At 37.8% G+C, this 25,534-nt stretch overlaps 1 protein-coding gene across 2 annotated transcripts in view; it reads right to left on the minus strand.

Annotated features, from left to right (window-relative positions):
- Nucleotides 1-9,442: 9,442 nt before the first annotated feature.
- Nucleotides 9,443-25,534, minus strand: part of LOC148946640 (programmed cell death protein 6-like) — a 51,634-nt gene continuing 35,542 nt past the window's right edge. Inside the window, exons 3-4 of one of the 2 annotated variants that reach the window (XM_089097067.1) lie at nucleotides 18,406-18,674; nucleotides 9,443-9,638 (exon numbers count right to left, since the gene is read on the minus strand). In XM_089097067.1, coding sequence (XP_088953193.1) covers nucleotides 9,537-9,638; nucleotides 18,406-18,674 — 371 coding nt within the window. In that variant the 3' untranslated portion in view covers nucleotides 9,443-9,536. Of the gene's footprint in view, nucleotides 9,639-13,689; nucleotides 13,887-18,405; nucleotides 18,675-25,534 lie in introns of those variants that run through there. The other variant, XM_089097068.1, reaches the window with a different exon arrangement.

Raw genomic sequence — 25,534 nt, forward strand, 5'->3', positions numbered from 1 at the left:
AAAAATTTCTGCACGTTTTTGTACAGTTTATTACTTATTATTGCTTGACTAACTGTTAGCTGATCGTGTCAGGAGTTAAAGTAGGGGGGCTGCCGCCCCCAAACCCCCCGCTTTTGAAGATTCTTGTGTTAAGGCTTTTAATTCCTGAATACTCAAATCACGTCGTACAGGGTGCCTCCTAATCCCTGTACGTTTTAAGGTTCGAACTTGTGACTCAGCCTCTTTAACAACCCCCCAACTGTGCCTCCTAATCCCTGTACGTTTTAAGGGTCGACCTTGTAACTCAGCCTCTTTAACTCTTTAGAAAACGTAATTTTTTTAAAATAATTTAGAAAAAAAAATGAGTTTCTTTTCAAATTCTAAATTCAGTATATAAAAATTCGCTCTGATGGTGAATCGAACCCGAGTTTTCCGCCTGACAGTCTGAAGTATCAACCGCTGGACTATACAGATACAATGGTAATTGTTTTTTAGTATATGGAAGCTATTTTCGACGCAAGCAAATTCCCAAAAAACTTTATATTTGGTTTTTGGAAAACAGGGAAGGAGTGATCAGATTGAGCTGAAATTTCGAGGATAAGCTCCGAGGCCCCAGGAAAGCTTATCCTCTAAATTTCAGCCTGATCAGACAACGTTAAAGGGGGGTTGTGGTGGGAAAAATTAACATGGGCTAATATAGGAAAACGAGGTTTTTCGTAAATATAAATTCGGGGGATAATATTTTCGGTCTGAAAATATCAAAAGGCCCTAACAGGTCGAATTCTGCTTCGAATGAGTCCTCATTCAACCGGATCCGTTGCCAACTGTGGCCTGTAGGCGTGTCTAAGAAAAAAAAAGAGATGATGAATTTTAAGTGGCTATATTTGGTTTTTTGAAAACAGGGAAGGAGTGATCGGATTGAGCTGAAATTTCGAGGATAAGCTCCCGGGCCCTAGGAAAGCTTAACCTCTAAATTTCAGTCTAATCGGACAACGTTAAAGGGGGCTGTGGTGGGAGGGTCCAAACTTCCGGCCCAGTTTACCCCATGAAGATAAAGTCGGAGGAGGATGAAATTTTGCAAGTTTCTTAGTTTGAGCTTGGGCTACAAAATGCGATTACCGCCGTCTCTCTGCGACCTCTAGGACCAGAAATCGCTTAACATTGTGGTGGGTCGCCTCTTTATAGAGGCACAAGTGTGCCTCCTTGAAAGTAGCCAGCCTGAGCATTCAAAACCCATACTAATTGGAACAAACGTAACTATAGGGTGCGAACAAAGCTGTGCTCATCCTATTCTGAAACCATGTTTTTTTTTATCTGGTTTGCTTAATATGAAGATATTCAAACAATTTTTCAGTATGTTCGCGATATTTGAAATTTTTATTATGTGTGGCACCGTGGCAAAAAATGTAAAAGCTATGCAGAATTTTGGTTATCCGCGTATAACAGCAAAATTTGTTGAGCTACATTGGCGACTGTTCAAGTCTACAATTTTAGATTTTATCCGTTTTAGTGTTTTATAAAATGTCTTTCGCAGTTGTTTTGTTTTAACTTTTTTTTTCTTTTCTTATATTCTGTATGCTGCAAGCATTATTTTTTTATTTTATTGTAGGCTGGAAATAAGTTATTATTATTATTGTGATAAATCCTTGTACTTTAAATTTGAAAATAACGACAAATATTTGTGATCCAATAATATGTTAATTGTTCTTCAAGAAATGAATGAGCTGCTTTCAATAACATTCAACTTAATTAAAATCGAATAGCAGTTGGAATTTTCCAAGTGTTTTCTAGCTCAACTTCTCGACGACTTTTGATTTTTCTTGAAGTAAAGCCCTATTTCCATTTGGCGTTTTAAAGCTGAAACTGAATCAACCAGTAAAAATGCAAGAAGATATTTTTTCAGTAGAACCCCAGTGAATACAGAAAGAGAGGTAAGGGTCATCCCCCCCCCCATGATGTTGGTGTAACTCTTGGTTTCATGCAGCATAATACAGTTACAAGGATACTCCCTTGATATTTCTAGACTCGGTGTCACCCTTTCTTTTTAGATAAACTTGAATGTAGTCATCACTTTGACCAAGTTGAATTTTGAAAGATTTCACTCATTAATTGATTCAGAACGGGAAACCGGTTTCGATGCTGGACTGGTTTTGTCCAGTGTAAGATTGGCGATTGCAAAATAATTTCGGTTTACAGTGAATTCTCAATTCTTCGGAACGGATAAAAAAAGAAACCCAAATGAAAATATATATAATAGAAAAAAAAGACAGAGACGCATAGGAGAAAGTGGGATAGTAAACAGAGATATTTTGGACTATTTTTTAAAGAAATTTCATGGCAATGGTATATTTTGGACAATGGCTTTTCATCTGACGCTCAAAAAAGGAAAAAAATCACCCTGGTTAAAGGCTCATCTGCTTTGAGCCACAACGCAAATTTGGGAAATTTGTATGAAAGAAAAACAAAAGGCAAATACTAAAGTTCTGGTATACTTTTTCTTGGAATTAGGCTATACTCCTGAGTTTCAGATTTAAAATGATTTATAATAGGAGCTCAAGATCTTTATTTAATTTCCCTTAAGAACTTGATATTGGGCAACTAAATAATGCAGGGTAGGTGGAAACATATGAGTAAGGGTTTTCATAATGAATTAATTGGGATGAATGGAGAGATGGTAAAACCAAATTGCTGAAAAAGCAAACAGTACATTAGCTTGGTGTCTCCTTGATGACGAGTTATCAGTAGGTAAACAAGGGAACTGATCATAATTGTTTGCTGTTATGCGTACTTATAAGAAAAGGGTGTGCTGCTCGAGAAGGTCTCTTTGTAGTGCTTAACACCTTCCTAAAAAAGGTAAAGGATAAGCCACAAGACTTCTTAAAGTCCAAACCGGTGGTGCTGATATCTGTCTCAAGGCCGTTCAGTCAAGAAATGAAATGAGGGGATGGGGGCCAGTCATCCTGTGCTTTCGCACGCCCTTCCTATTTACCTTCCCTAGATTTCTCCACGTACCCATTTGGAGCTAGGTTGACTCTGGCTGAGATTACAAAGTCACACCACTGACCCCCGTCCCAACCCGAATTGGAGTCACCAAGAGCTACCATTGAATGCGGCCAGTAAATTCAATTTAGGTTTATGAAAATGTGTAGACCATAGGTTCGGCAAAGCTGCTAGCATGCCAAGTTTGACTAGCGGGGCAGCTGCTGACGTTCGAGGTCACAATAGACTATCGGACTACTTTCATTGTTTGAGCCATGCTAAGAATATTTAAACCTTGAGAACATTACCAGCGCAAAATTTTCACAACACCAAAGACATAGTTCTAAACTGAACCTCTTACTTCAACTAGTGTCAAGCAGAAAAGATATGAAAAGCTTAGTTGTAGAACGACTTACTTGTACTTGTTCCGGGACCAGACACGGCCACCTCACCTGGAATCTAGAAGACTACGTATGGTTGACTCCCATTTGTCGCGATCTTGTGCCAGCTCTTCAGAAAACCGGAGCCACCAGCTCTCCAACTTTTGAAATCCGTCAATAGGGTCGAGGTCGCTTCTGGCAGTTGCCCACAAATTCTTCAATTGACCGCCAGGTCGCCTGCGCCAATCTGGCAACGGGGCAGCTAGAAGCACTTGGTTTATGATGCGGTCATTGGGTCTTATAAGGACATGACCAAGACAACGCAGTCTTCACTGTTTCACAATCGTAATGGTGGGTTCGATGTTACAGTAGCGGTGGCGCACATCAACATTTGAGATTCTGTCGGAGCATCGAATCCTCAAGATTTTTTGTAGACAGTGGTGGTCAAAGACTTCCAAATCATGGAGATAATGCACCTTCAGTGGCCAAGTTTCGACTGCATAGAAGAGAACAGATCTAACAGCCGCTTTATAGACAGAAATTTTTGTCTTCATGCTGATCTCCCGCCGGCTCCACAAATGTCAGCGGAGTTGCGAGAAGATGGCTTGGGCTTTGTTTATTATGTTCTGTACGTCAAGGTCACAGCCTGCACGAGGGTCTATTATTGAGCCAAGATAGGTGAAACTATCGACTTTTTCCAATTATTTTCCGTAAAGCACAAGCTGATAATCCGACTGTATATTTAGGTCCATGACTTTAGTTTTGGCTGTGTTGATCTTCATACCCAGTAGCTGAGATAAATTATGCTATTTCATTTAACATTGCTGGGGTAGTTGCTGGCTCAGAAGCAAGAGCGCCGATGTCATCCGCGTAGTCCAGGTCAGACACGTTAATACCCAATCCCATAACAACACCATCAAAAATCGAGAAGAGTTTTGATAGTGGTAGAATGACGCAGATGACAAACCAAAGATTACTACTTCACCGCTTAACCGCATGTCACAAACATGTATTCCCAAACATGTTTGTACTACTGACAGTTCTTGCGACGTTTCCATCATCAGCCCATGAACCAGAGGGTATATTTTTTAAAATTAACTGGAGTTGCTCATCAATACGAATCATGAGGACGGAGAAAATAACAATAGGTGCTAAGACTCATGGCAAACACATAGAAATGGCCTTCGAAAGACCAGTTGCTTAACTGATTCATTTGCTTTCAGAAAGGCTTGCTGGCTAAACTTGGTGTTGTAGTGTGATGTTAGACAGTCAAACACAGCTTACAGCTTGTGAAATAAATACTATAAGCTTCTAGTTTAAATTCTGTAGTCTTTTCTGGTGCCCTCTGCTAAGTGGTTACCAAGATTTTTCAATATTCACTGGGATTGAATCCGTTTTTGCTGCTTCGATTGGTTGATTTACTTAAACAGATAGAAAAAGACTAGACACCAGATTATTGCTAGTTTTAGTGGTATAGCAGAGTAAAGGTATGGCGAGGTGGGACCCATGGATATGGCCCCCTCACCACGACCAAATCATTCACTGGTATCTAAGATACTAATCAAATCTCTGATTTCTTAACGTTTTTGGCTAGGTTTAATATTAATTCGGGATAGGAGTAATGAGACCTCATGGCATGAGCCTGGATAAAGATCATCACTACATGTAAGACGCTTAAAATTACACAACTTTGAAATACTGCTGCCAAAAGGCTGAAGGTGGTTGAGATAAATTTTCCAGTGAAACTAATTCCGATTCGGGATTAAACCATTTACAATAACATGGCCATTATCAGAACATAACTGTTATCAAAAACACTATTTAAAAAAGGAAAAAAAACTCCAAAAAGATAGATCGAATTTTTTTAAAGGAAAAAAATAATGTAGGACACATTTGTAGAAAAGCAATAATATCAGCTATTAAACAGTTCATCGCAACGAACTGTAAGTAAGGAGCGACCCGGCTCAATAGTAACCGAAACCTTAAAAAACGGAGTTTTGATACCAGTAGATATATCAAAATAATCGAATGCTTATGCTGCTTTTAAATAAGTAAGTTTCACTAGGCTTAGTCTTAACCATTAAAGGTTACGAGCCTGAGGAAATTTGCCTGATTTTCAAAAAAAGGGCCAAAAAAACTCCTAAAAGTCATAGAATCTTAATGTAAATCGCATTATCAGATTCAGCGTATCAGAGAACCCTAATGTAGAGGTTTCAAGCTCCTATCTTAAAATGTGGAATTTAGTATTTTTGCCAGAAGAAAGATCACGGGTGCGTGTTTATTTTTTTTTTTCACGGGTTATCGTATCGACCCAGTTGTCCTGGAACATCGTGAGAGGGGTTAATTTGAACGGAAATTAGAAGTCTCTAGAGCCCTTTCTAACTGACCAAAAATTGGAGGGCAACTAGGCCCTCTCCCACAGCACCTTTTTTTCTCAAAATGGTCCTATCAAAATTTTGAAATAGCCATTTTGTTCAGTATGGTTGAAAGACCGAATACCTATGCCTTTGGAGATATCATGACCCCCTACAGCCAGTGGGGAAAGGTCTTTAAGTTACAAAATTTGCCCATTGTTTACGTATAGTATTTGTTATTGGGGAGTATGTATACATCTTTCGGACCGAGGGATTTTCTCCTGATGGATTTTCCACGGGTATACTTTTCCATGGAGAGGGTAGTTTCCAAGGGGTGAATTTTTCAGGGGAAATTTTACTCTAGAGGAATTTGCCAGAATTCCTATACGAAGTTCTTCTTATGTAGTGCTTTCTCATTGCCGACTCAATTTTACGCGTGGAGATGTTAAGGGTAATTTTCTGGGGTAAATTTTCACCAGAATTGAATTGACTAGAGAATAGATCCGTGGGGAAGAGGGATTTATCCGTGGGGTATAGTCAGATTTCCTGGAATTACTTAAAGACGATCAGAAATTAAATAAAGAAAAACAAGTTTTTTCAACTGAAAGTAAGGAGCAACATTAAACCTTAAAACGAACAGAAATTATTACGTATATGAGGGGGGTTGCTCCTCCTCAACACCTCACTTTTTATGGTAAAGTTTAATTCTGTCCCAATTCTTCAAGAACGACTCCCGAAACACTGTTCGTTTAATTAGAACAATAAGAAACTTTTTTTATAAGTACTAAAAAACTTTAGCGTAAAAATCGAGGTTTTGAGGAGGAGCAACCCCCCTCATAAACGTAATAATTTCTGTTGATTTTAATGTTGCTCCTTACTTTCAGTTGAAAAACTTGTTTTTTTTTAATTTAATTGCTAGGAAGAGTGTAAGGCCCTACTGAGGCTAAGTTAGCTTTGTCGTGTACATTCATGGGTATTCAAGCAAATGAATTTGGCGTTCAGGAACTGCTGCTTCAACAAACTCGTCAAAGCGGTAAACCACTTGCACCCAAAGACGAACTGTAATTCCTTTCCATGCGACTCTGTTTCATGTTTCTGCTGTGGCCATATCCCCAGAATTTATAACATTTTTGAAATTCACACGGCGCCTCTTATAGTAATTTAAGTCTGAGTTTTTAGGATAGTAATTTAAGTCTGAGTTTTTAGGATACTGGATAATTACTTACTTACGTCTCCTGCTGGGCAATGCTCGGCGTAGAGTGACGTCTGCCCCCTCCATCCACTTCGGTCCATGGAAAGCGTTTGCACATCGCTTAGCCTGATATTTGCCATCGTCAGGAACTCGGACAGGCTGTCAGACCATCGTTTCTTCGGTCGGCCGCGAGGTCACTTCCAACTGGCTTTGACTGGGTCGAAGTCATGGATTGTTTTCGCAGGTATGTGTGGAGGTATTCGAAGTAGGTGTCCGAACCATCGTAGTGTTTGCTCGGCTGCTTGGGTCGAAAACCGAGACTGCTTGGTGAGCTGCAGCAGCTTCTCATTGCTGACGAAGTCGAACCATCGTAGACCTTCGATCCTCCTCAGGCTCTTCGACTGAAAGACATCAATTGCCTTGAGGGTTGCGGCTGAAGCTTGCCACGTCTCAGCTCCATAAAGCATCACAGAACCGACGAAGGCGTTGAAAATCCGCAGCTTCGTTGTGCGACTGATGTTTGGTTTTCGCCAGAGGTGACGGTTCAGTCTGCCCATGGCAGAAGACGCTTTGGATATTCTTGCTTGTAGTTCAGAAAAAAGCAAGCCATCTGAAGAAATTATGGAGCCCAGGTAGGTGAACCTTTGGAAAACTTCGATGCTAGTGGTGCTATCCAGGCTAACTGAAGGATTGGCAGCAGGGGAGGATGGGTCTAAGGCCATAATTTTAGTTTTAGTCCAGTTTATCTGCAGTCCTACTTTTGCAGCCTCTTCTCGTAGGATTCGAAGCGCTTCCAGCAACTGCTCCACAGAGTCCGCCAGAATGGCCAAGTCATCGGCAAAATCAGCATCTGTAATGACACGATCTCCAAACTTGAGTCCAAAGCTGAGACGTGAAGTAGTCCTTGTCATAACGTAGTCTATGATGAAATTGAAGAGCTCTGGGGCCACTGCACATCCTTGGCGCACTCCTGTCGTGATTTGGAAGAACGGGCTGCGCCGGCCGTTCACTTGAACATAGCTCTCCGTCCCATGGTGTAGAGCTTTGAAGAGTGTGCAGTATTTCTCAGGGAGGCCTGTCGATTCTAGAATCCGCCAAAGAGCTTCTCAGTCCACTGAGTCGAACGCAGCACGGAAGTCGACGAAGGTAAAAAAAGCTTTTTGTCGGAACTCCGTGGCTTTTTCTAAATACTGGATAATGACGGAAGAAAACTGAATTACAGTTTTCTGTGGAGTTTAGTCTTTCAGGTCAACGGATGTTGAAGCACCAAAGAAAATCCCCAGGTACCAGATAATAGAATATTAATGTGCAACGAAACAAAAGCTCCCAAACAGGAAGAGACGCGTTGTTCTCTATAAATTGATTTCGTGAAAGTTGAGGTCAAGCCTATCCTTATCTAAAACAGAAAAACGCGCCAAAGCTTATTTAATTTGGGTTTCACATTGTTTGGAATTTCCAGTTTACAGAATCTCAAATCCCACTAAGAAGTCTATCAAGGCGATGCATGAAGAAAGCGGTGGCATCAGTTCACGAAAATTTAGGGGAGGAAAATGTATTTTTAAAAATATAAGTAGGAGACAGATCTGCAGTTCTTTTTAGAAATACCGAAAAAGACACTTTCAATAAAGGGGAGTGGGAGAAAGAAAAATGATCTAGGAGGCATAGCCCCCCCCCCCTTCAATTGACGCCGCTGGAAGACAGAAGCCAAATTTTTGGACAGAATCCACTTTGCATCGAATGTTTACAGTCTTAAAGAAAAACTTTGTCCATGAGCCAAAAAGGAAATAAAAAAATAATCAGCAAGACCAGTCGTGCACAATTTGTTTACGCAGCACACTTTCTTTTTAAAGCCTCAAAGTTGACGGAAGCAATCAAAGGAGATGTAAAATTAAACCACTAATTGTGAAGTTAATACTCACTTCCAGGCTTTCTTCGCCTCACGGTAGTTTCGCACTGCACCTTAAAATCTTTGCCACTAGCATAAATTAAGACTTTATGTTACGTTATGTACCCATATCCTTGTTAGTTGAGCATGGTCTTGGGGCATAACACAGACATTACCAGGGTTTTAACTCCCCGCACACTCGATGTATCAATAGCTTTAGTGATGTGTTCTCTCCCTAATGATATGGCTCGTGGTCTTGTACTGACGCAGTGGGATTGATCCCTCCTTGGTAACACGGGACCCCGAGCTCGAACTCAGCTGCAGCAATTCACTGCAGGGCCTGGAATTTTATTCCGGTGATGAAATTATGCGAAAAAAGAATAAATGTTTGATGTGTAGTGGGGCTTTTTATGGCTATTCTACTCTTTGCATCTACTTTTCCTGTTTATACACATAAAATAGCTCCAAATAAAAATCTAAACTTTTCAAAAAGAAGGAAATAAATTTGAAGGAAAAAAAAGACAATTTTAGTGGGTTCTTGTCTCTTCTGTAATCCGGTTATTCTTGGACCCTTTGTTGGGTAATTATTTCTTCAAGTCGATAACAATCATATTCTGTTCCCTAGATATTGCTTTGTAAATGACAAAACGCATATTAAAATTTAAGATGCAAATGACAGGAAAATATTAAAAGTTTATTGAAGAAATAAACATGGCAACAACGGATTTTAATCACAGGTGAGGAACGTATCATGTTAAATGGAAGCATCAAACTTTGGTATTCAAAACCATTTGCAGAAATTGTTCATACTGAATAGTAATCACTCCGTCCCTGTCAGTATCAAATTGAGAGAAGGCCGAAGTCAAGTTCTGGAAGAGAAAAGTAAATAAATACTGATAAGTAGTCTAAACAGTTTACATACATAGTTTACACCCATAAGCCCAGAGGAGATTCTCTTCTGACCCCCCCTCCCGAATTAAAAAATCTATATACGGGAGTCTGGTCTAAAAACTAAAATTAGAGATGCCCTTCTATTAAAGCATCAGAACACTCTAATAACAGTTTTATGGACTGTTTTGCGCCAACAGAATACAATGATATTTAGGTCTTTTCTGAAGAAGGGGAGAGAAGCAGAAAATGTCATGTCATGAAATTTGTCAGCTGTCTCGAATAAAATTAATGGGTGAGCTCTTTAAACGTCTCCTAACATCTTATACTCTTACCTTTTTTTTACTGTGGGTATGTATGTCCATTGCGTTTTTGAAGTTTTTAAAGATCAATTTACGAATCAATAAAAATTTAGGGGGGAGGCTGCCCCCCCGGTAAACTGCCAACAATTCAATACCACAGGATTTTGGGTGACCTCACCCTGGATACGGCTTAGCCTGGGGCAGAACAGTGTGAGCGTCAAAACATGCGAAGAATTAAGATGAATGTCCCCTCCCCCTACATTTAAAGGGAGAGGAGACAGAAGTAAAAAGAGAAATACAAATAACGAAAGTTAAAACATTGAGGAATTAAATTAAGAGTGTGAAATTTTTCAGCCCTATATCCAAGGGCCGTCCTGGCAAAATTCTAGTTCAGCTACTTTTTGCTATCTTGGAGAGCAGCTAGGTTAGGATAATGAAACTTTTAGTCATAAACCCAGGGCCAAAACATACTCTGGGAAGGTGTTGCTAAGCTTCTATGAGTGAGTGAGTTCTTTATTTAACAATAAAAATCATAAACAAAAACTACATCAACAAAATCTCCCCCATAAGGCTCCATGGCCGGGAAAGAACAGGGGATAAAAAAAAAAAAAAAAAAAAAAAAATCCAGTCGCCCACCTTAACAAACCTAAGAATGACAAGCTAGGCAGGGGATAACACATTAATTCATCAATTCAAATAAATATCCAACTCAATCCAGAGACATCAACTCCAAGAAAAACCGGAAAAAAACTTAATTACTAGCTAGAAAATCTTTAACATAATTTTTGAAGATACCAAACAAGTGGCAGCTTCGTGCAGACACAGGGAGCGTGTTCCAAATCCTGTTGCAAGTTGTCAGAGGGTTGAAGTCAGACTTCCCTGATGGAGTATGAAGAATCTGTAAATTGCTGGAAGTGCGGAGATGATAAGTCGATCGATCAGAAACAAAAGATATATTATAACATAGAGCAGCAGGACGATGGCCGTATAATCGTAAAGAAACGAAGGAAGAACAAACAAGAAAATAGAGAGATTTCAAATCAAGCAAGGGTTTAAGTGCAGATTAGCCAGTTTCCTGAATAAGAGTCCTTGCTTTATCATAAAGTTTTGAAAATGGCGTCAGAGACGAGGGAAAAGTTGACATACAAATAACAGAACAATATAAAACATAAGACTGAACTAGGCTGTAGAACAAGATTCTAAGAATTGACCCTGAAAATATGTGTTTGATCTTTTTAGGGATTCCAAGACTCCTGGAGACTTTTATTTAAATCTGGCCAGTATGATGATCGAAGGAAAGATTTTCGTCAAGCAAGATGCCTAGGAATCGAACGTGACGATCCTTAGGTCTACTTAGAGCACCTCTTGATACTTGTATTTCATTTAAGTCAGGGCAAGCCTTTGAAACTCTGGAGAAAATGAGAAAAAATGACTTCCCGACATTTCACATCAAACCATTAGATAACTCTTTCAAAACGGGTATTTATTTTTGAACGATGATCAGACCCAGTTCTACTAGATGTTTCAAGAGTTTTGTCATAAGCAAAAGCAATAAATGCAGGACGAACTCCTGTCACAGTTAATGACGGGTGCGGGTTGGCATTGCCGACAGCACATGGCAGGGTTTAAATTTTGAATCGCATTAATAAAATCATTGGCGTATATTAAAAAGACTATCGGCTCAATAATAGATCCTTGTGGAACACGAAACTCTATTCCCGAAGGGTTAAAAAAGTGCGGATCAACCGAGATGACTCGACCAGATAATTATGATAGAAACAAAGAATAAGCATTCCCTCTTATACCAATATGGGACAGTTTCCGAAGAAGAATCTAGTGTGGTAATGAGTCGAATGCTTTTTGTAAATCGAGAAAAAGAGTAGCAGGTATCAGACCAGAGCCAAGAACTGAATGTAAATAATTCAAAAGAGTTACGCATGCATGCTCAGTTGAGTGCTTCGCCCTAAAACCAAACTGAAAATCATGAAAAAAGCGTCTAGAATTAAGAAAATTAAGTAGTCGAGAAAGCATAGCTTTTTCAAGTATTTTACTAAACACTGATAAAAGGGATATGGGACGATAATTTGCAGGATCATTCCTTTACCATCCTTTACAAAGAATAATAATGCGAGCACGCTTTAAAGCACTTGGGAAAACATCATTTTCAAAGGAAAGATTGACAAGTCTTGTGAGGGCAGAAACGATGACAGGAAGAATGAACTTGACAACCTTAGTCGGAATACGGTCTGGGCCAGAAGATGAAGAACCCCTCAAACCATTGACAATTCTGGCTATTCCCATGAAGCAGGTTCCAATGCCATTGATTTAGGACAAGGCGGTCCAAGGTATGACCTAAAGTCAGGTAGAGAAGAAGAAGGACTTACAGAAGAGGCTGTAGTTTTGCTGATATTAGCAAAATAAGAAGTAAACACATCTTGAACTTTTAGCTCACCCTCTACAGTTTTCACCTTCCACTACAATACTTGAAGGGGCAGAAAGAGGTAGAGACGATGGCCTGATAATAGAATTGATTACTTGCCATGTCTTCCTAATGTCTTTACCACACGCAGAGAATTTTCTGTAATAAAATGACGATTTGGCCTTTCGGCAAAGCGAATTGTAAACTTCTATAAGCTTTGAAAAGTTGAAGTCGAGAATAACGAGAAGATGGCTTAGAGGACCTGTAAGCCTTCCAAAGATTATTTTTCTTCCTCCAACTTTTAAGGAGTCCCGGAGTCATCCAAGGATTCAAAGGGGTTGTTCTTTTCGATGCCAGATTCGACTGGGGCGCAACACATGTATCCAAGGTAACTTCTTTCAAAGAATCATAAAAAGAATTAAACAAAGAACCTATATCAGATTCATTTTCAGAAATACTCCACAAAAAACCAGCCAACCGTGACCTAAGAAGACCCTGATCATTAAATTTTAAAGAGGAAAAACCAGCAACCCTCTTCTTATTTAGTCTTAGAAATTTGCCTACTTGACAGGTCACCAATTGAAATTTTTACAAAACAACACTTTACATTAATTTTCAGTTATCACTTTCTTTTCTCTGGTTTTAGTTATGAAAATGCAATTCCTGTTATTTGAGTAGAATTTTAAGCCATATCAATAAGTTTTTTCTAAATTTAGGAAATGTATTTGCGGATGTTTCAAACCTCACAAATTGGGATTGAGTAAAGTTGTTAAGCTGAAAACAATTTTGTTGTTCTTCGTTTAAGCAGAAGATCTATTTTGCAAGTTTTCACTTTTATAACACAAAATTTTTTCAAGGCCATCAAAGGTCACTGCCCTCTAGAGAGAGAACGAGTGGATGTAGGTACTTCAAAATACCCTCCCAGGACATGCTTTAGTCTGTAGACCTATCCCTGACAGTTTCATTTTCCTAACCTAACCCCTTTCCAAGATAGCAAAAAGTAGCTAAACTAGAATTTTACCGCCTCCCTCAACTCAACACACATAAAAATAAGACTTTCAATAAAATACAATTATTAAAACTAAAATTAAAATAGTCACAGAATGTATAATTCAAGGAAGGTCAAACAGAGCTGAAGAGAAAACAACCCGAAACGAGGCAATTCATTGAGGTAAAAACAAATCAAGAGCATGTTTTTAATGCTTTTCTTGGACTCTTTATTGGTTGATTTTTCTCGATAGCGATCTCATACAGTCCCCGAGATATTGCTTTGTCAATGATAAAACGGATATTAAAAATGCAAGATGCAAATGGCAGGAAAATATTAAAAGTTTTATTGAAGAAATAAACATGGCAACAACGGATTTTAATCACAGGTGAGGAATGAATCAAATTGAATGGAAGCATCAAACTTTGGTATTAAAAACCATTTGCAGAAATTGTTCATAGTGAACAGTTATCACTCCGTCCCTGTCAGTATCAAATTGAGAGAAGGCCGCAGTTGAGTTCTGGAAGAGAAAAGTAAATAAATACTGATAATTAGTCTAAACAGTTTACATACATAGCCCAGAGGAGATTCCCTTATGACCCCCCCCCCCCATCCCGAATTAAAATTATATATACGGGAGTCTGGTCTAAAAATTAGATATGCCCTTCTATTAAAGCACTCCAACACAGGTAAAGCATAGCATATATTAAATACCTAACCTAGGTACCCCCCCCCTAATCCCCACCACCAAAAAAGAAAAAAGTTTAAATATTGTAAACACAATGAAAACCACGTTTTGCATTCCATTTCTCTATTGCAAATACCCGTTTGACGGGTATCCATTAGTAGTTCCCTGTACCGGATAGTTGGTCAAAATGGTTTACGTATATAGTTTACACCCATAAGCATATGGGAGATTCTCTTCTGAACTGAACTTGGAAGTTCAATCAAGACTGAAGAGAAAGCAACCCGAGGTAATTCATTCAGGTAAAAATAAATCAAGAGCATGTTTTTAACGCTATTTTTGCTTTTTGGCTGCTAACCTAAAAGATCTTTTTGATATAGGTTTATTGGTATTAGCAATTAGTTCTGTAATGTAATTTGTTAAATCAGAAAGACAGGAGAAAGAAAAAAGGGAGAGAGAGAGAGAGAGGGGGAGAAAAAGAGAGAGAGAAGAGAGTTGACATACAAAAAAAAAAACATATCTTTCGATTATTAGGTCTTAAATTAGAAAAGCAAAAACAAAGTTTTCTCCTTACAAATTGTATAACGCTTACCCATAAGCCATGGGAGGAAATTCTTGATTTTACCGAAAGAAAATCCAGTTTCCAAGAAGATGAAGACGGCTAATAGTTGCAAAATATAATCGTATTTAATTGCAAGTTTTCTCTTTTCCCGCTTTTCTGTATTTCAAACGTCTTGGCTTCACTTCAATTTTACCAGACCTGACGATCATTATTCGTCATTAATTTTGGCATGAACTGTATGAATAATACAAGTACATTTTTGGACCAGGTTTCAGCAGAAGTTTCCATGATGAAAATTAAATGATAAAAAGTTGTTTGAAAATGTTCTTGCATCACTGATTATAGTCCAGCGCCGTCAATTAGGGGGGGAGGGAGGGGTTTATTCTCAATGAAAAATACCTTTTTTTGTACCTTCATTGAAAAACGACACGTTACTTATCTGTTATAGTGCCGACACTCAAGAAGTGAAGGTTAATAATAATAAAATATACCTAAGTATGATGAAAATATTATACTTAAGAAACAAAATCGGGATATATATTTGCACATTGGGGGGTGGGGGTAAAATATAGCGGGACTGAAGGTAAAATATGTTAGGTACAATTATTCCGAATATTGTGAAGTAAGAAGTGTTTTCTAACTTCACACTATCAAAATACTTTACCCCCACCCCTAATGTGCAAATATATAGCCCAAATTATATATTTTCCATCTATTCTGTCACTTTTCTTTGTCTTGTCTCATGCTAAGCTGAAAGAAACTAACGAAAGAAATCGGTTCTACAGTGCGTCAATGGATGGAGAATTTGAGTTTCGGCGCTATAACAGATAAGTATCAACAACACATTAAGTCCTCCTACATAAAATTTAAAATTCAAGATATTTTTTTGTGTTTTGTTTTTGTCTCCACGATGGGATGGCCTCCCACGACCCTCCTGCCCATCATTTCTTTTCTCCCTTCCTTTCTTTTATTCCTCGTTTTCTAGGTTTTTCTTGTTATTGTTTTTTTTGTTAATTAAGTTAATTTTTCTATTATTACTATTATTATGACGAAATGTTCTGTTTTGTGTATGTACCATTATATACACACCTAACCTTACGAGCTTTGCTCTCTGTTGGGGGTTAATGTTTTTATTAACTATATTTAATAAAGTATCTAAAGTATCTCCCTGTGATTTTGAAAAATACATAATGTATCTAAATTCTCGAAAATTTTCGCCAACGGTACAGATTCCTAATATTTACACAATACATGCCAAAGTTATTAACGTACACCGATAAGGAATGTTTCTAATTGACAAGATTAAGTTTTACGGCTATAGTATAATGAACCATAAATATCAATAGTGTGAAACCAAGCTAGATATCCGCAACAAAATGCACATAAGCTTATCGAGGAAAGGATTAGGTAAAATAGTGCACAAGAGAAACCTAAAAACAATTCCTAAGATGGAAAACCCCAGAGAAGTTTTACCAAGATGGGGTGGGGAAAAGCTTAGAAAACTTATGAACCAGCAAAATGTGATTTAATTTGAATATTATACAATTCTAAATTTTTATGGATTTCAATATGTCACTGGGGATTATTGTCGATGGATTAACTGTCCCATCGATTATTTTTGTATATAAAGTAGATTGGGATGAATCATATAGCACTAAATATTATAGGTTTATAAGGACATCGCTTTTTTTGTTTTAATTTTTTTAGAATCAAATACGATATATGATAATATATCATATGATATGTATGATAGACCAAATATGATAAATATGATAGACCAAAAGAAGCATTTATTAGGTTAGGCATATTCCTATTTTGTTTCAACGCTCTATGTGGTTATTCCACTTTAAATTTTTAAGGAACTTCATTTTATTATACTTTCGAGTAGGAAAAGGAAAAAATGTTTTATGCCCGAGATTCAACTATTAAGCTGTAGGGGAGAGTATCCATACTTGGGATAGGCCTAAAAAGACACCATGCCATATTGTAAAAAAATCCAAAAAAAAATGCACATCCACATCATTGTAATAAGCGACATATGCAGAAGTTTCAAATCCAAAGTTACCATTTTTTCTTAAACTGGATTAGTCCTAAATTTCAGGTACACTCTTAAAAATATTTTGTAAAGTTCTGTGAACTGTTTGGGGACATATAGGGTTTGAAGTGACCATTGTCTTTCACTTCCTTATTCATTAGTTCCTTTTGAAACAGAATTGAGGGGGGGGGGGGGGGGGGGTCTGAAAATTTCTTTTTTGGGCACTATTGGGGCACTTTTCAGGCCCTTTTTTGTCCTGCATTTTGAGGGGAAACAATATTTTTATTTATTTTCCATCTGCATGAAAGCGTAGACCTGAAATATTACCGGAAATCAACAGAGATTGGATATCAATTTTTACCTCGTTTATTTCCTCCTTCTAAATTTATCTGAAAGCTAAATGAAAGTTAGGATGTTTTGACATTAAAATACACTCTTTCAGGGATCTGTCTCCTCCCCCTCCCGTGTACAAATTTATCCACCATCCCTCCTTCATAATAGCTGATGCGCATTTACACATCACTGCATATAACTTTATAAGGCAAGAGCCAAATTATTTAGTTAAATAAAGCATTAAAATAAATGCCAGAAAGATTTTGTCTAAATGAAGGGAGAAGAAAGATTAATTCCTCCCCCCCCCCAATACCTGTTCATATATTTGCCTGAAGACTCGTGAAGAAGACTTGGGGGATCGAAATGCACTCTTTTAGGTATCGTAGATAATTTCGGAGACCACACTGCCTTTCCATAACGATAAATAAAAGTTCAAATAGGAATAAAATCCTTGTAATAGACAGTGATAATGATAACAGTGATATAAATTGACAAAAATACTACAGTTTTACTACTGATGACGGTCACTGCATATGTGACCGAAATATCTGGTATTTTTGTTCATTTCTATCACTGTTATCATCATCACTGTCTATTAAAAGGATTTTATCCCTATTGAACTTTTCTTTATCTTTTAGGTATCTTTCACCACCCCCCCCCCTCGCCTATACAATGACCCGTTGCTACTCCTTCACAATAGCTGATTTATAATTATACACTTTTTTGGTTCTTTTTATTTATCTTAATTTCCCTTTTGCTGCTCAATTTTACATTTGGGGAGAATTCTCCGGGGGGAAATTTCCAGGGGGGATTTTCTACAGAGAGGGGAATGATTTTCCAGACCTCATTTTTCAAAACCTTCGCAGAAAAAATTTTGACAGGCAGTTATCTTCTGTCCCCACTTGATGCGCTTCAGATATTATGTATGTTTTCTATCCCAAGCTATTAATAATTATCATTTCATAAATCATCGTAATGATTTCGGAAAAAAAAACTTGATAAAAATATGTTGCAGAAAACTTGCGTAATCTTTTATTTTGCGGGAAATTTAAAACTAGGTCTTCAAATGAAAACTAACATGCCGAACTTCAAAACAGGTAAACAAACGCAGCATAAAATATAGAAGTCGCATATCATATACTTACTTTTAAACAAAGAAATTCATAATTTGAATTTAGGAACTTGGTTCTCAAAATCCAACAGAAATGTTCTCAAACATTGCTCCAATTTTTTCCGGAATTCCCCAAACAAAAATTAATACCATTTTTTGGCTAGCTCGCTGAAACACAATTGCTAGTAAAATTATTGTACGTTTTTCCTAAAACAGCGGAAACACATATCATATACAGGAAAGTTGGGATTAGCAGAATCAGCAACCTTTAATATACTAAAACACTGTCAAGGTAAGCATTAAAGGTACTAACGTGAAGAACAATGCAGCATTGGATAAAATCATCAAAGTAAATTGTTCCCTTGCCAAGTCTGTCAAATTTCCTTAGCATCATGTGAACTGTAGGGTCTGCTAGTCGGTATCCAAAATTCATAAAGGCTTGTTTCAATTCATTGAAATCAATATTTCCACTGTTGTCACGATCATAGGAACGGAAGCACTGTTGCCAATCAGTAACGTACTTCCACAAAGCAGAAAATTCATCAAAATCAATTGTGCCAGAATTGTTTCGGTCAAACATTCCTTCAAAAGTAAATAAATAAAATAAAACAAAGAGAAGTATAGGCAAAGTGGGCCATGTCACATCTCTCAAAGAAAACATAAAAGACTTCTGTTTAAAAAGGCAGATGTGAGAATTCAACAATTTATGGTTTAATTGTTTAAGGTCGTAAACATTAACTTTGGAGATAAGGAACACCGAGCACAAAGTCCCTCCCCCCCCCAAAAAAAAACAGAAAGTGGGATAACCCTACAAACAAATTCAAAGGGTTTGACAGATTCCACAAAATACAAGCAGTCAGTACATTGGTATCGAAACGAAGACCCTTATTCCTCCCTGAAAAATGAAAGCTTGAAAATGTCAGAATCCATTGGATACACCAGGAATGAAAGCAGAAATCAAGACATGACAAGCTGTTTTCAAGGTTCTTCTTAAACCCCTTCCATACTTGTAATGCCTAGAAGGTTTCACGAAGCCACCATCTCAACTTTGAAAAAAACTCTGACTTAAGGGTTTACTGTTTTACTGTAATTAATTAATTAAAAAACTTTCCAAAAGAATTTTTTTTTAAAGAAAAGCAAAGGCCGTATTAAACTTAAGATCAGAAGAACTAGAAACCTACAATAGCTCAAACTCAAAACGACCAGAAATTACTATTAAAGAAATAAATGAAACCCAAAACGAACATAAATTAAATAAACAATCATAGCAAATACACATTCAATTGGTACTAATATAACTGAGTAGATAAATCTTGAAGGAGTGAAACTTAAATTGAATATGCAAATCAAGCTTGAAACGAACAAAAATCACTACAAACAAGAGTAGGGGTTTGTCTCCTTCTCTCACTGTTAAAGTCTAAAACCTACTGAAAACTATACGTGTCTTGAACAGTATTGGAAAGTACAAATAAAATCAAACTGAATATTTGATATAACATGATATTAATTGTTGGAAGACCATCAGTTAAAGATTTTAATTAACTGCAATTTTTATGTTCGTTTTCAATGCTGTAATACCTGGAAAAGAAAATGTTTGTGATATAATTAGTTTTCAGTGAAGCGCCAATGACGCAGCAAGCTTTATAGTTCTACAGTTAGGGAAGGGGGGCAGTATCGAAACTCTTGTTTGTAGTGGAACTATATTTGTCTTGAACATTCTTGGATAGAACTAATAAGATTAAACTGGATGTTTGATATATAATGATACTAATTGCTGAAAGCTCATCAGTTCAAAATTTGATTTTACTGTAATTTTTATGTTTATTTTCAATGTTGTAATAAGCACAAAAGAAAATATTTGTAATATAATTCATTTTCAGTAAAGTATAAATGACGCAGTAGGTCATAGACTTTTACAGTGGGAAAAGGAGGCAAACCCCAAACTCTTGTTTGTAGTGATTTTTGCTCGTTTCAAACTTCATTTGCGTATTCAATTTAAAGTTTCACTCGATTTAGAATTTATTTATTCGTTTATATTAGTACCTATTGTATGTTTGTTTGCTATGATTCTTTATTTAATTTCTGTTCGTTTTAGGTTTCATTTATACTTAATAGCAAAATATTTTTGTTCGTTTTGAGCTTGATTTGCATATTCAATTTAGGCTGCACTCGTTTTAAGATTTATTTATTGATTTATATTAGTAACTGTTTATCTTGCTATGATTATTTATTTAATTACTGTTCGTTTTGGGTTTCATTTTTTCTTCAATAGTAATTTCTGGTCGTTTTGAGTTTGAGGCATTGTAGGTTTGTATTTTTTCTGAAGTTCAGTTTAATATGGCCTTTATTTTTCTTTAAAAAACTTCTTTTTCGGAGTTTTTTTTTTCAAATTAATTTCTGTTCGTTTTCGATTGCCAAAGTCTTAAGTTTTCAAAATTCCCTATTTCAAAATAATTTTTTCCCAAAATAAATTAACAGTATTGGCAAGAACTAATAAAATTAAACTGAATATTTTATATACAATGATATTAATTGCTGGAAGCTCACCAACTCAAGATTTTGTTTCATCCAGGGCTGGATTTGAAGCTTTAACGCTTCTAGGTTCAAGCGTTTTGCCGCTCCTTTTTGCAAGATTTTCGCGGAAATCCTAAAACTTTGGGGATAGTGAAAGCCACAGGGCCTGATGGGCTTATTGGTGTAAATCCTCGCCTGGTTTCACTGCAATTTTTATTTTATTTTCGATGTTGTAATAAGTACAAAAGAAAACATTTGTAATATAATTCGTTTTAGTAAAGCGCCAAATACGCAGTAAGTCTTGCGCTATTACCATTAGGGAAACGGGCAGTAGTCAAACTCTTGTTTATAGTGAAGAATATAGGTGTCTTGAAAAGTTTTGAAAAGAGCTAATTAAATTAAACTGAATTCCAATGATTTTTGAAATAAAATAACGGTAATAAGCCCTTTCTTCTTTTTTTTAAGGGGGGAGCGTTATATCATGGAGGGATGGCCAGGGGTCAGATTCCATTATTTTTGGAATAAAATATTGGTAATGTTTTTTTTTTTTTGGGGGGGGGGGGGGTGCCATGGAGAGATGGCCAGGGGTCAGCTTCCATGATTTTTGGAATAAAATTTTGGTAATATTTTTTGCGGAGGAGGGGGGAGGGAGGGGGGATTCGGGCCATGACGGGAGGGCCAGGGATCAGCTCCCATGATTTATCATTGATTTTTTTCGGGGGAGTGGGGTATCAGGCCATGGAGAACTATAGGTTAGCTCCCATAAGTTTTGGAATAGAACATCGTTAATAAATTGTTGTTTTTTGGGGGTTGGGGGGCATGGAGGGTCAGTGGCGAGTTCTCACAACCTTTGGAATAAAGTACTGTTCACAAGTTTTTTGAGTGGGGTGGGGGTCAGGCTTATATGATCTTTAAACTATTTTAGAAACCCTCGCATAAAAAATTTATATGCCCCAAGGGAATAACACACAAAACCTACCCCCGGGCTCTGGGGGGTTGTGTTGACCCATGAGTTTTTGTTATCTAATCTTTTGATCTATTTTAACAAAATGGCTATCTCAAAAATTTGATCGGATGGATTTGGGATAAAGAGGACAGGAGGGGGGACTAGTTGCCCTCCGGTCCTTTTTTACTCTTAAAAAGGGAACTTCTTTCCATAAAACCTAATATCCCTCAGGGCATAATTTATAACACTTGCCCCCAGTCCAGGTTCTGGGCAATTTTTGAAACCCCGGAGTTTTAATATATGATCTTTGAACTATTTTGGACAAAATAAATTTCTCGAGAATTCAATCGGACGCATTTAGGGAAAATAGGGTTGGTGGGGGGGGGGGGGGGGTAGTTGCCATCGGATCACTTTTGAGTAGAAATCACAATTTTGACTAGAACTTCCAATTTCAGGTGATTTGAGTTCCCTCCGAAGTTCTCTCCAAAGCAATCTCTTCCATAAAAACCTTATATATCCCAGGACATAAAATACAACCCTTCCCCAGGCTCTATGGGGTTATGTCGACCCCGAAGTTTTTGCCATCTAATTTTTGGACTATTTCAAACAAAATGGCTATCTCTAAATTTTGATCAGATGAATTTGGGAAAAAGAGGGTGTATTTGGAGGGGTATATGCCCCCCAATCATTTTTGAAGACTCTTAAAAAGGTAACTAGAACTTTTAACTTCCAATCAAATGAGCCCCTCTGAATACACCTTTGAATACACCAACCCTTACATAAAAGCATATATACCCCCCGGGGCATAACTTGCCCCTGGGGTAAGTATTGTAGTGCCCTGTATTCATGTTTGTAGTAATTTTTGTTCATTTTAAGGTTAATTTACATATTCAATTTAAGTTTTACACGTTTTAAGATTTATTCATTCATTTATATTAACCCCTGTTGTTTGTTTCTTTGCTGTAATTGTTCTTTTTTTTAATTTCTGGTCTTTTGGGGGTTTTCAACTAGAACTTTCTATTCCTAATCAAATGAGCCCCCAGCCTCTGGAGGGTTAAATCGAGCCCAAGGTTTTTGTTATTTGATCTTTAAACTATTTTCTATCTCAATTTTTGCTATCTAGAAAATGGCTATCTTAAAATTTTGATCGGATGCATCTGAAGAAAAAAGGGCCTGGGGAGGGAGGGGGGCTAATTGCCCTCCGATCATTTTTGACTCTTAAAAAGGGCACTCGATGTTCCGATTTACAATCTAATGAGCCCCTTCCGAAATTTATATGACCATTCCTTCCATAACAACCTTAAATGCCCCCAGCGCATAATTAAAAAAAAACTGTCCTCGGGTTCTGGGGGGCTGTGTTATCCCTGGAGTTTTGTTATATGATACCTGGTTTATTTTGAAAAAAGGCGATATACAAAATCCAATCTGACATATTTGGGGAAAAGAGGGTTGGGGGAGGGGCTAGTTGCCATCGGATCACTTTTGACTCTTAAAAAGGAAATTAGAACTTTGAATTTCTAATCATTTGAGTCCCCTCCGAGGTTTCTACGACCACCTCTACCATAAAATCCTCATATCCCCCAGGGCATAAGTTAAAATCCTTACCTTGGGATCTGGGGGGGGTATGTTGATCCCAAAGTTTTTGTCATCTGATCGCTGGACTATTCAGAAAAAATGGCTATTTCAAAATTTTGATCAGATGTATTTGGGGAAAAGAGGGCGTGAGTGTGTGTGTGTGGGGGGGGGGGGGGGTAGATGCCCTCCGATTACTTTTGATTACCTTTAAAAATGAATCATAAACTTCCAATTTCCAATCAAATGAGCCATATCTGAAATGTATACGACCACCCCTTACATACAACCTTATATGCCCCTGAGGCATAACTTACAACACATACCCCCCGGCTCTTCGGGGTTGTGTCAACCCCGGAGTTTTGCTATCTGATCTTTAAACTATTTGGAACAAAATGGCCATCTTAAAATTTTGACCACATGCATTTGGGGTAAAAAGGGCCTTGGGGGGATAGGGTTAGTTGCCTTCCGATCACTTTTGAATTTAAAAAGGGCACTAGAAATTCCAATTTACAGTCGAATGAGCTTCTTCTGAAGTTTTTACGACCATCCCTTCCGTAAAAACCTTATATGCCCCCGGGGCATAATTTACAACACTTGCACCTGGGTTGTAGGGGACTGTATTATCCCTAGAGTTTTTGTTATATGATCTTTAGTCTAATTTGAACAAAAAGACTATATAAAAAATTCGATCGGACACATTTGGGGAAAAGAGAGTTGGGGGGGGGGGGAGGCTGGAATAATTTTTAACTCTTAAAAAGGGAATTAGAACTTTCAATTTCTATTCATTTTAGTTCCCTCTGCAGTTTATGAGACCAACTCTTCAGTGGCGTAATTTCGTCAAAATCCTGGGGGAGTGGGCAAAGTTAGAGCCAATTTTCCCAAATCAAGTGAAAATGACAATAAAAACTGAAAAATGAGCAATTTGGTAGCATGATCCTTAGACCCTTAGATCCTCCTGTGCCGCCAGGGGCGCCTAGGGCATCAGTGAATAGTCGCCAATCGGGTCTGACATGAGCCGATGCGTATACATATTCCCAATCTGGTTAGAGAGAGGCATTCAGGCGGCATAGGTCACTGTTTTAGGTTCGCTTCAATTTGTTTCGAAGTCTCCCTAGCTTCCGGCTTCCAACTGGCTGCCACTCAAGTGTAGACTTCGGGATTCGATGGTTTTACATTCTTAAAACGTGTCCGAGATACCTCCATCTACTCGATTTGATGGTGTCGGTTATTAGTGGTTGATTGGTGATTCTCCGAATGGTATCGTTTGAGACCCTTTCCGACCAATGTATATTCAGAATCCTCCTGAGGCAATTGTTCTCAAAAGCCAGAATCTTCTTCTGTTGTTGAATGTTTAAGTTCCAAGTCTCAGTGGCATACAGGAGGACTGGTAAAACGTTACTGTTGAGTAAGCGCAGCTTCAGGCGATTTGAATAATTCCTGGAGATTCTTTTCAGTTGATTGAAGGCTGCGTTAGCTTGACCTATTCTAGTTATGACTTCTTTTGTGGTAGATCCAGTATTCTCTATGATCCTGCCCAAATACTTAAACTCAATAACTTGTTCAATTTCCTCACCAGCACATGTGATATGTAGAGGGGAATTGGGTGTTGCCATGGTTTTTGTCTTTCCTGCATTTGTTTTAAGACCAAGCTGGCTGGCTTTCACACTGACCCTGTGAATGAAGTACTGCAAACGTTGCTTGCAACCCTGGACTAATGTTATGTCGTCAGCAAAATCTAAATCGCTGACTGTTACACCGGATGATAATTCAATGCCATCTGTTGTTGTGTTGCGAAGGGTATAATCAATAGCTATTATAAAGAGCAGTGGTGACAACACGCATCCCTGTTTAACTCCAGATAAGATTCTAAAGTATCTAGTTTGGCCTCCTGGCGTCTTAATGCAGCATTCACTCCCTTCGTACAATGACATAATTATCTTAATTATTCTATCCGGAAAGCCGTAATAGTTCCGAATTTGCCACAAAGTTTCGCGGTCGACCGAATAGAAGGCCTTTTCGAAGCCGATGAAAGCCATGTATATTTTGGACCGCCACTCTTGACTTTCCTCTGTGAGCATGCGTAAAGTGAAAATAAAATCCGCACAGTAATGTCCTGCACGGAACCCATACTGTTCATCTCTAAGGTCTTTATCTAGTTCGGTCTGTATTCTTTCCAAAATAACATGACAAAGCACTTTTCCGGAAACTGATAGTAAGCTGATTCCTCGCCAGTTTCCAGGAACAGTAGCATCAACCCTTTTGAAAAGTCTGACCAGTGAGCTTCTCTTCCATTCAGTTGGTACCTCTCTATTCTCCCAGATTTTGGTAGATCAAGTACTGGGCCAAGAACTTGACCCAGTATGAGATTTGTCCTGGAATTGATTCCTTAATCATCTCTGCTGTTATT

The sequence above is a fragment of the Artemia sp. Qi Xiang Cuo genome, chromosome 11, assembly GCF_049724085.1.
Source record: "Artemia sp. Qi Xiang Cuo chromosome 11, ASM4972408v1, whole genome shotgun sequence".
NCBI classification, from domain to species: domain Eukaryota; kingdom Metazoa; phylum Arthropoda; class Branchiopoda; order Anostraca; family Artemiidae; genus Artemia; species Artemia sp. Qi Xiang Cuo.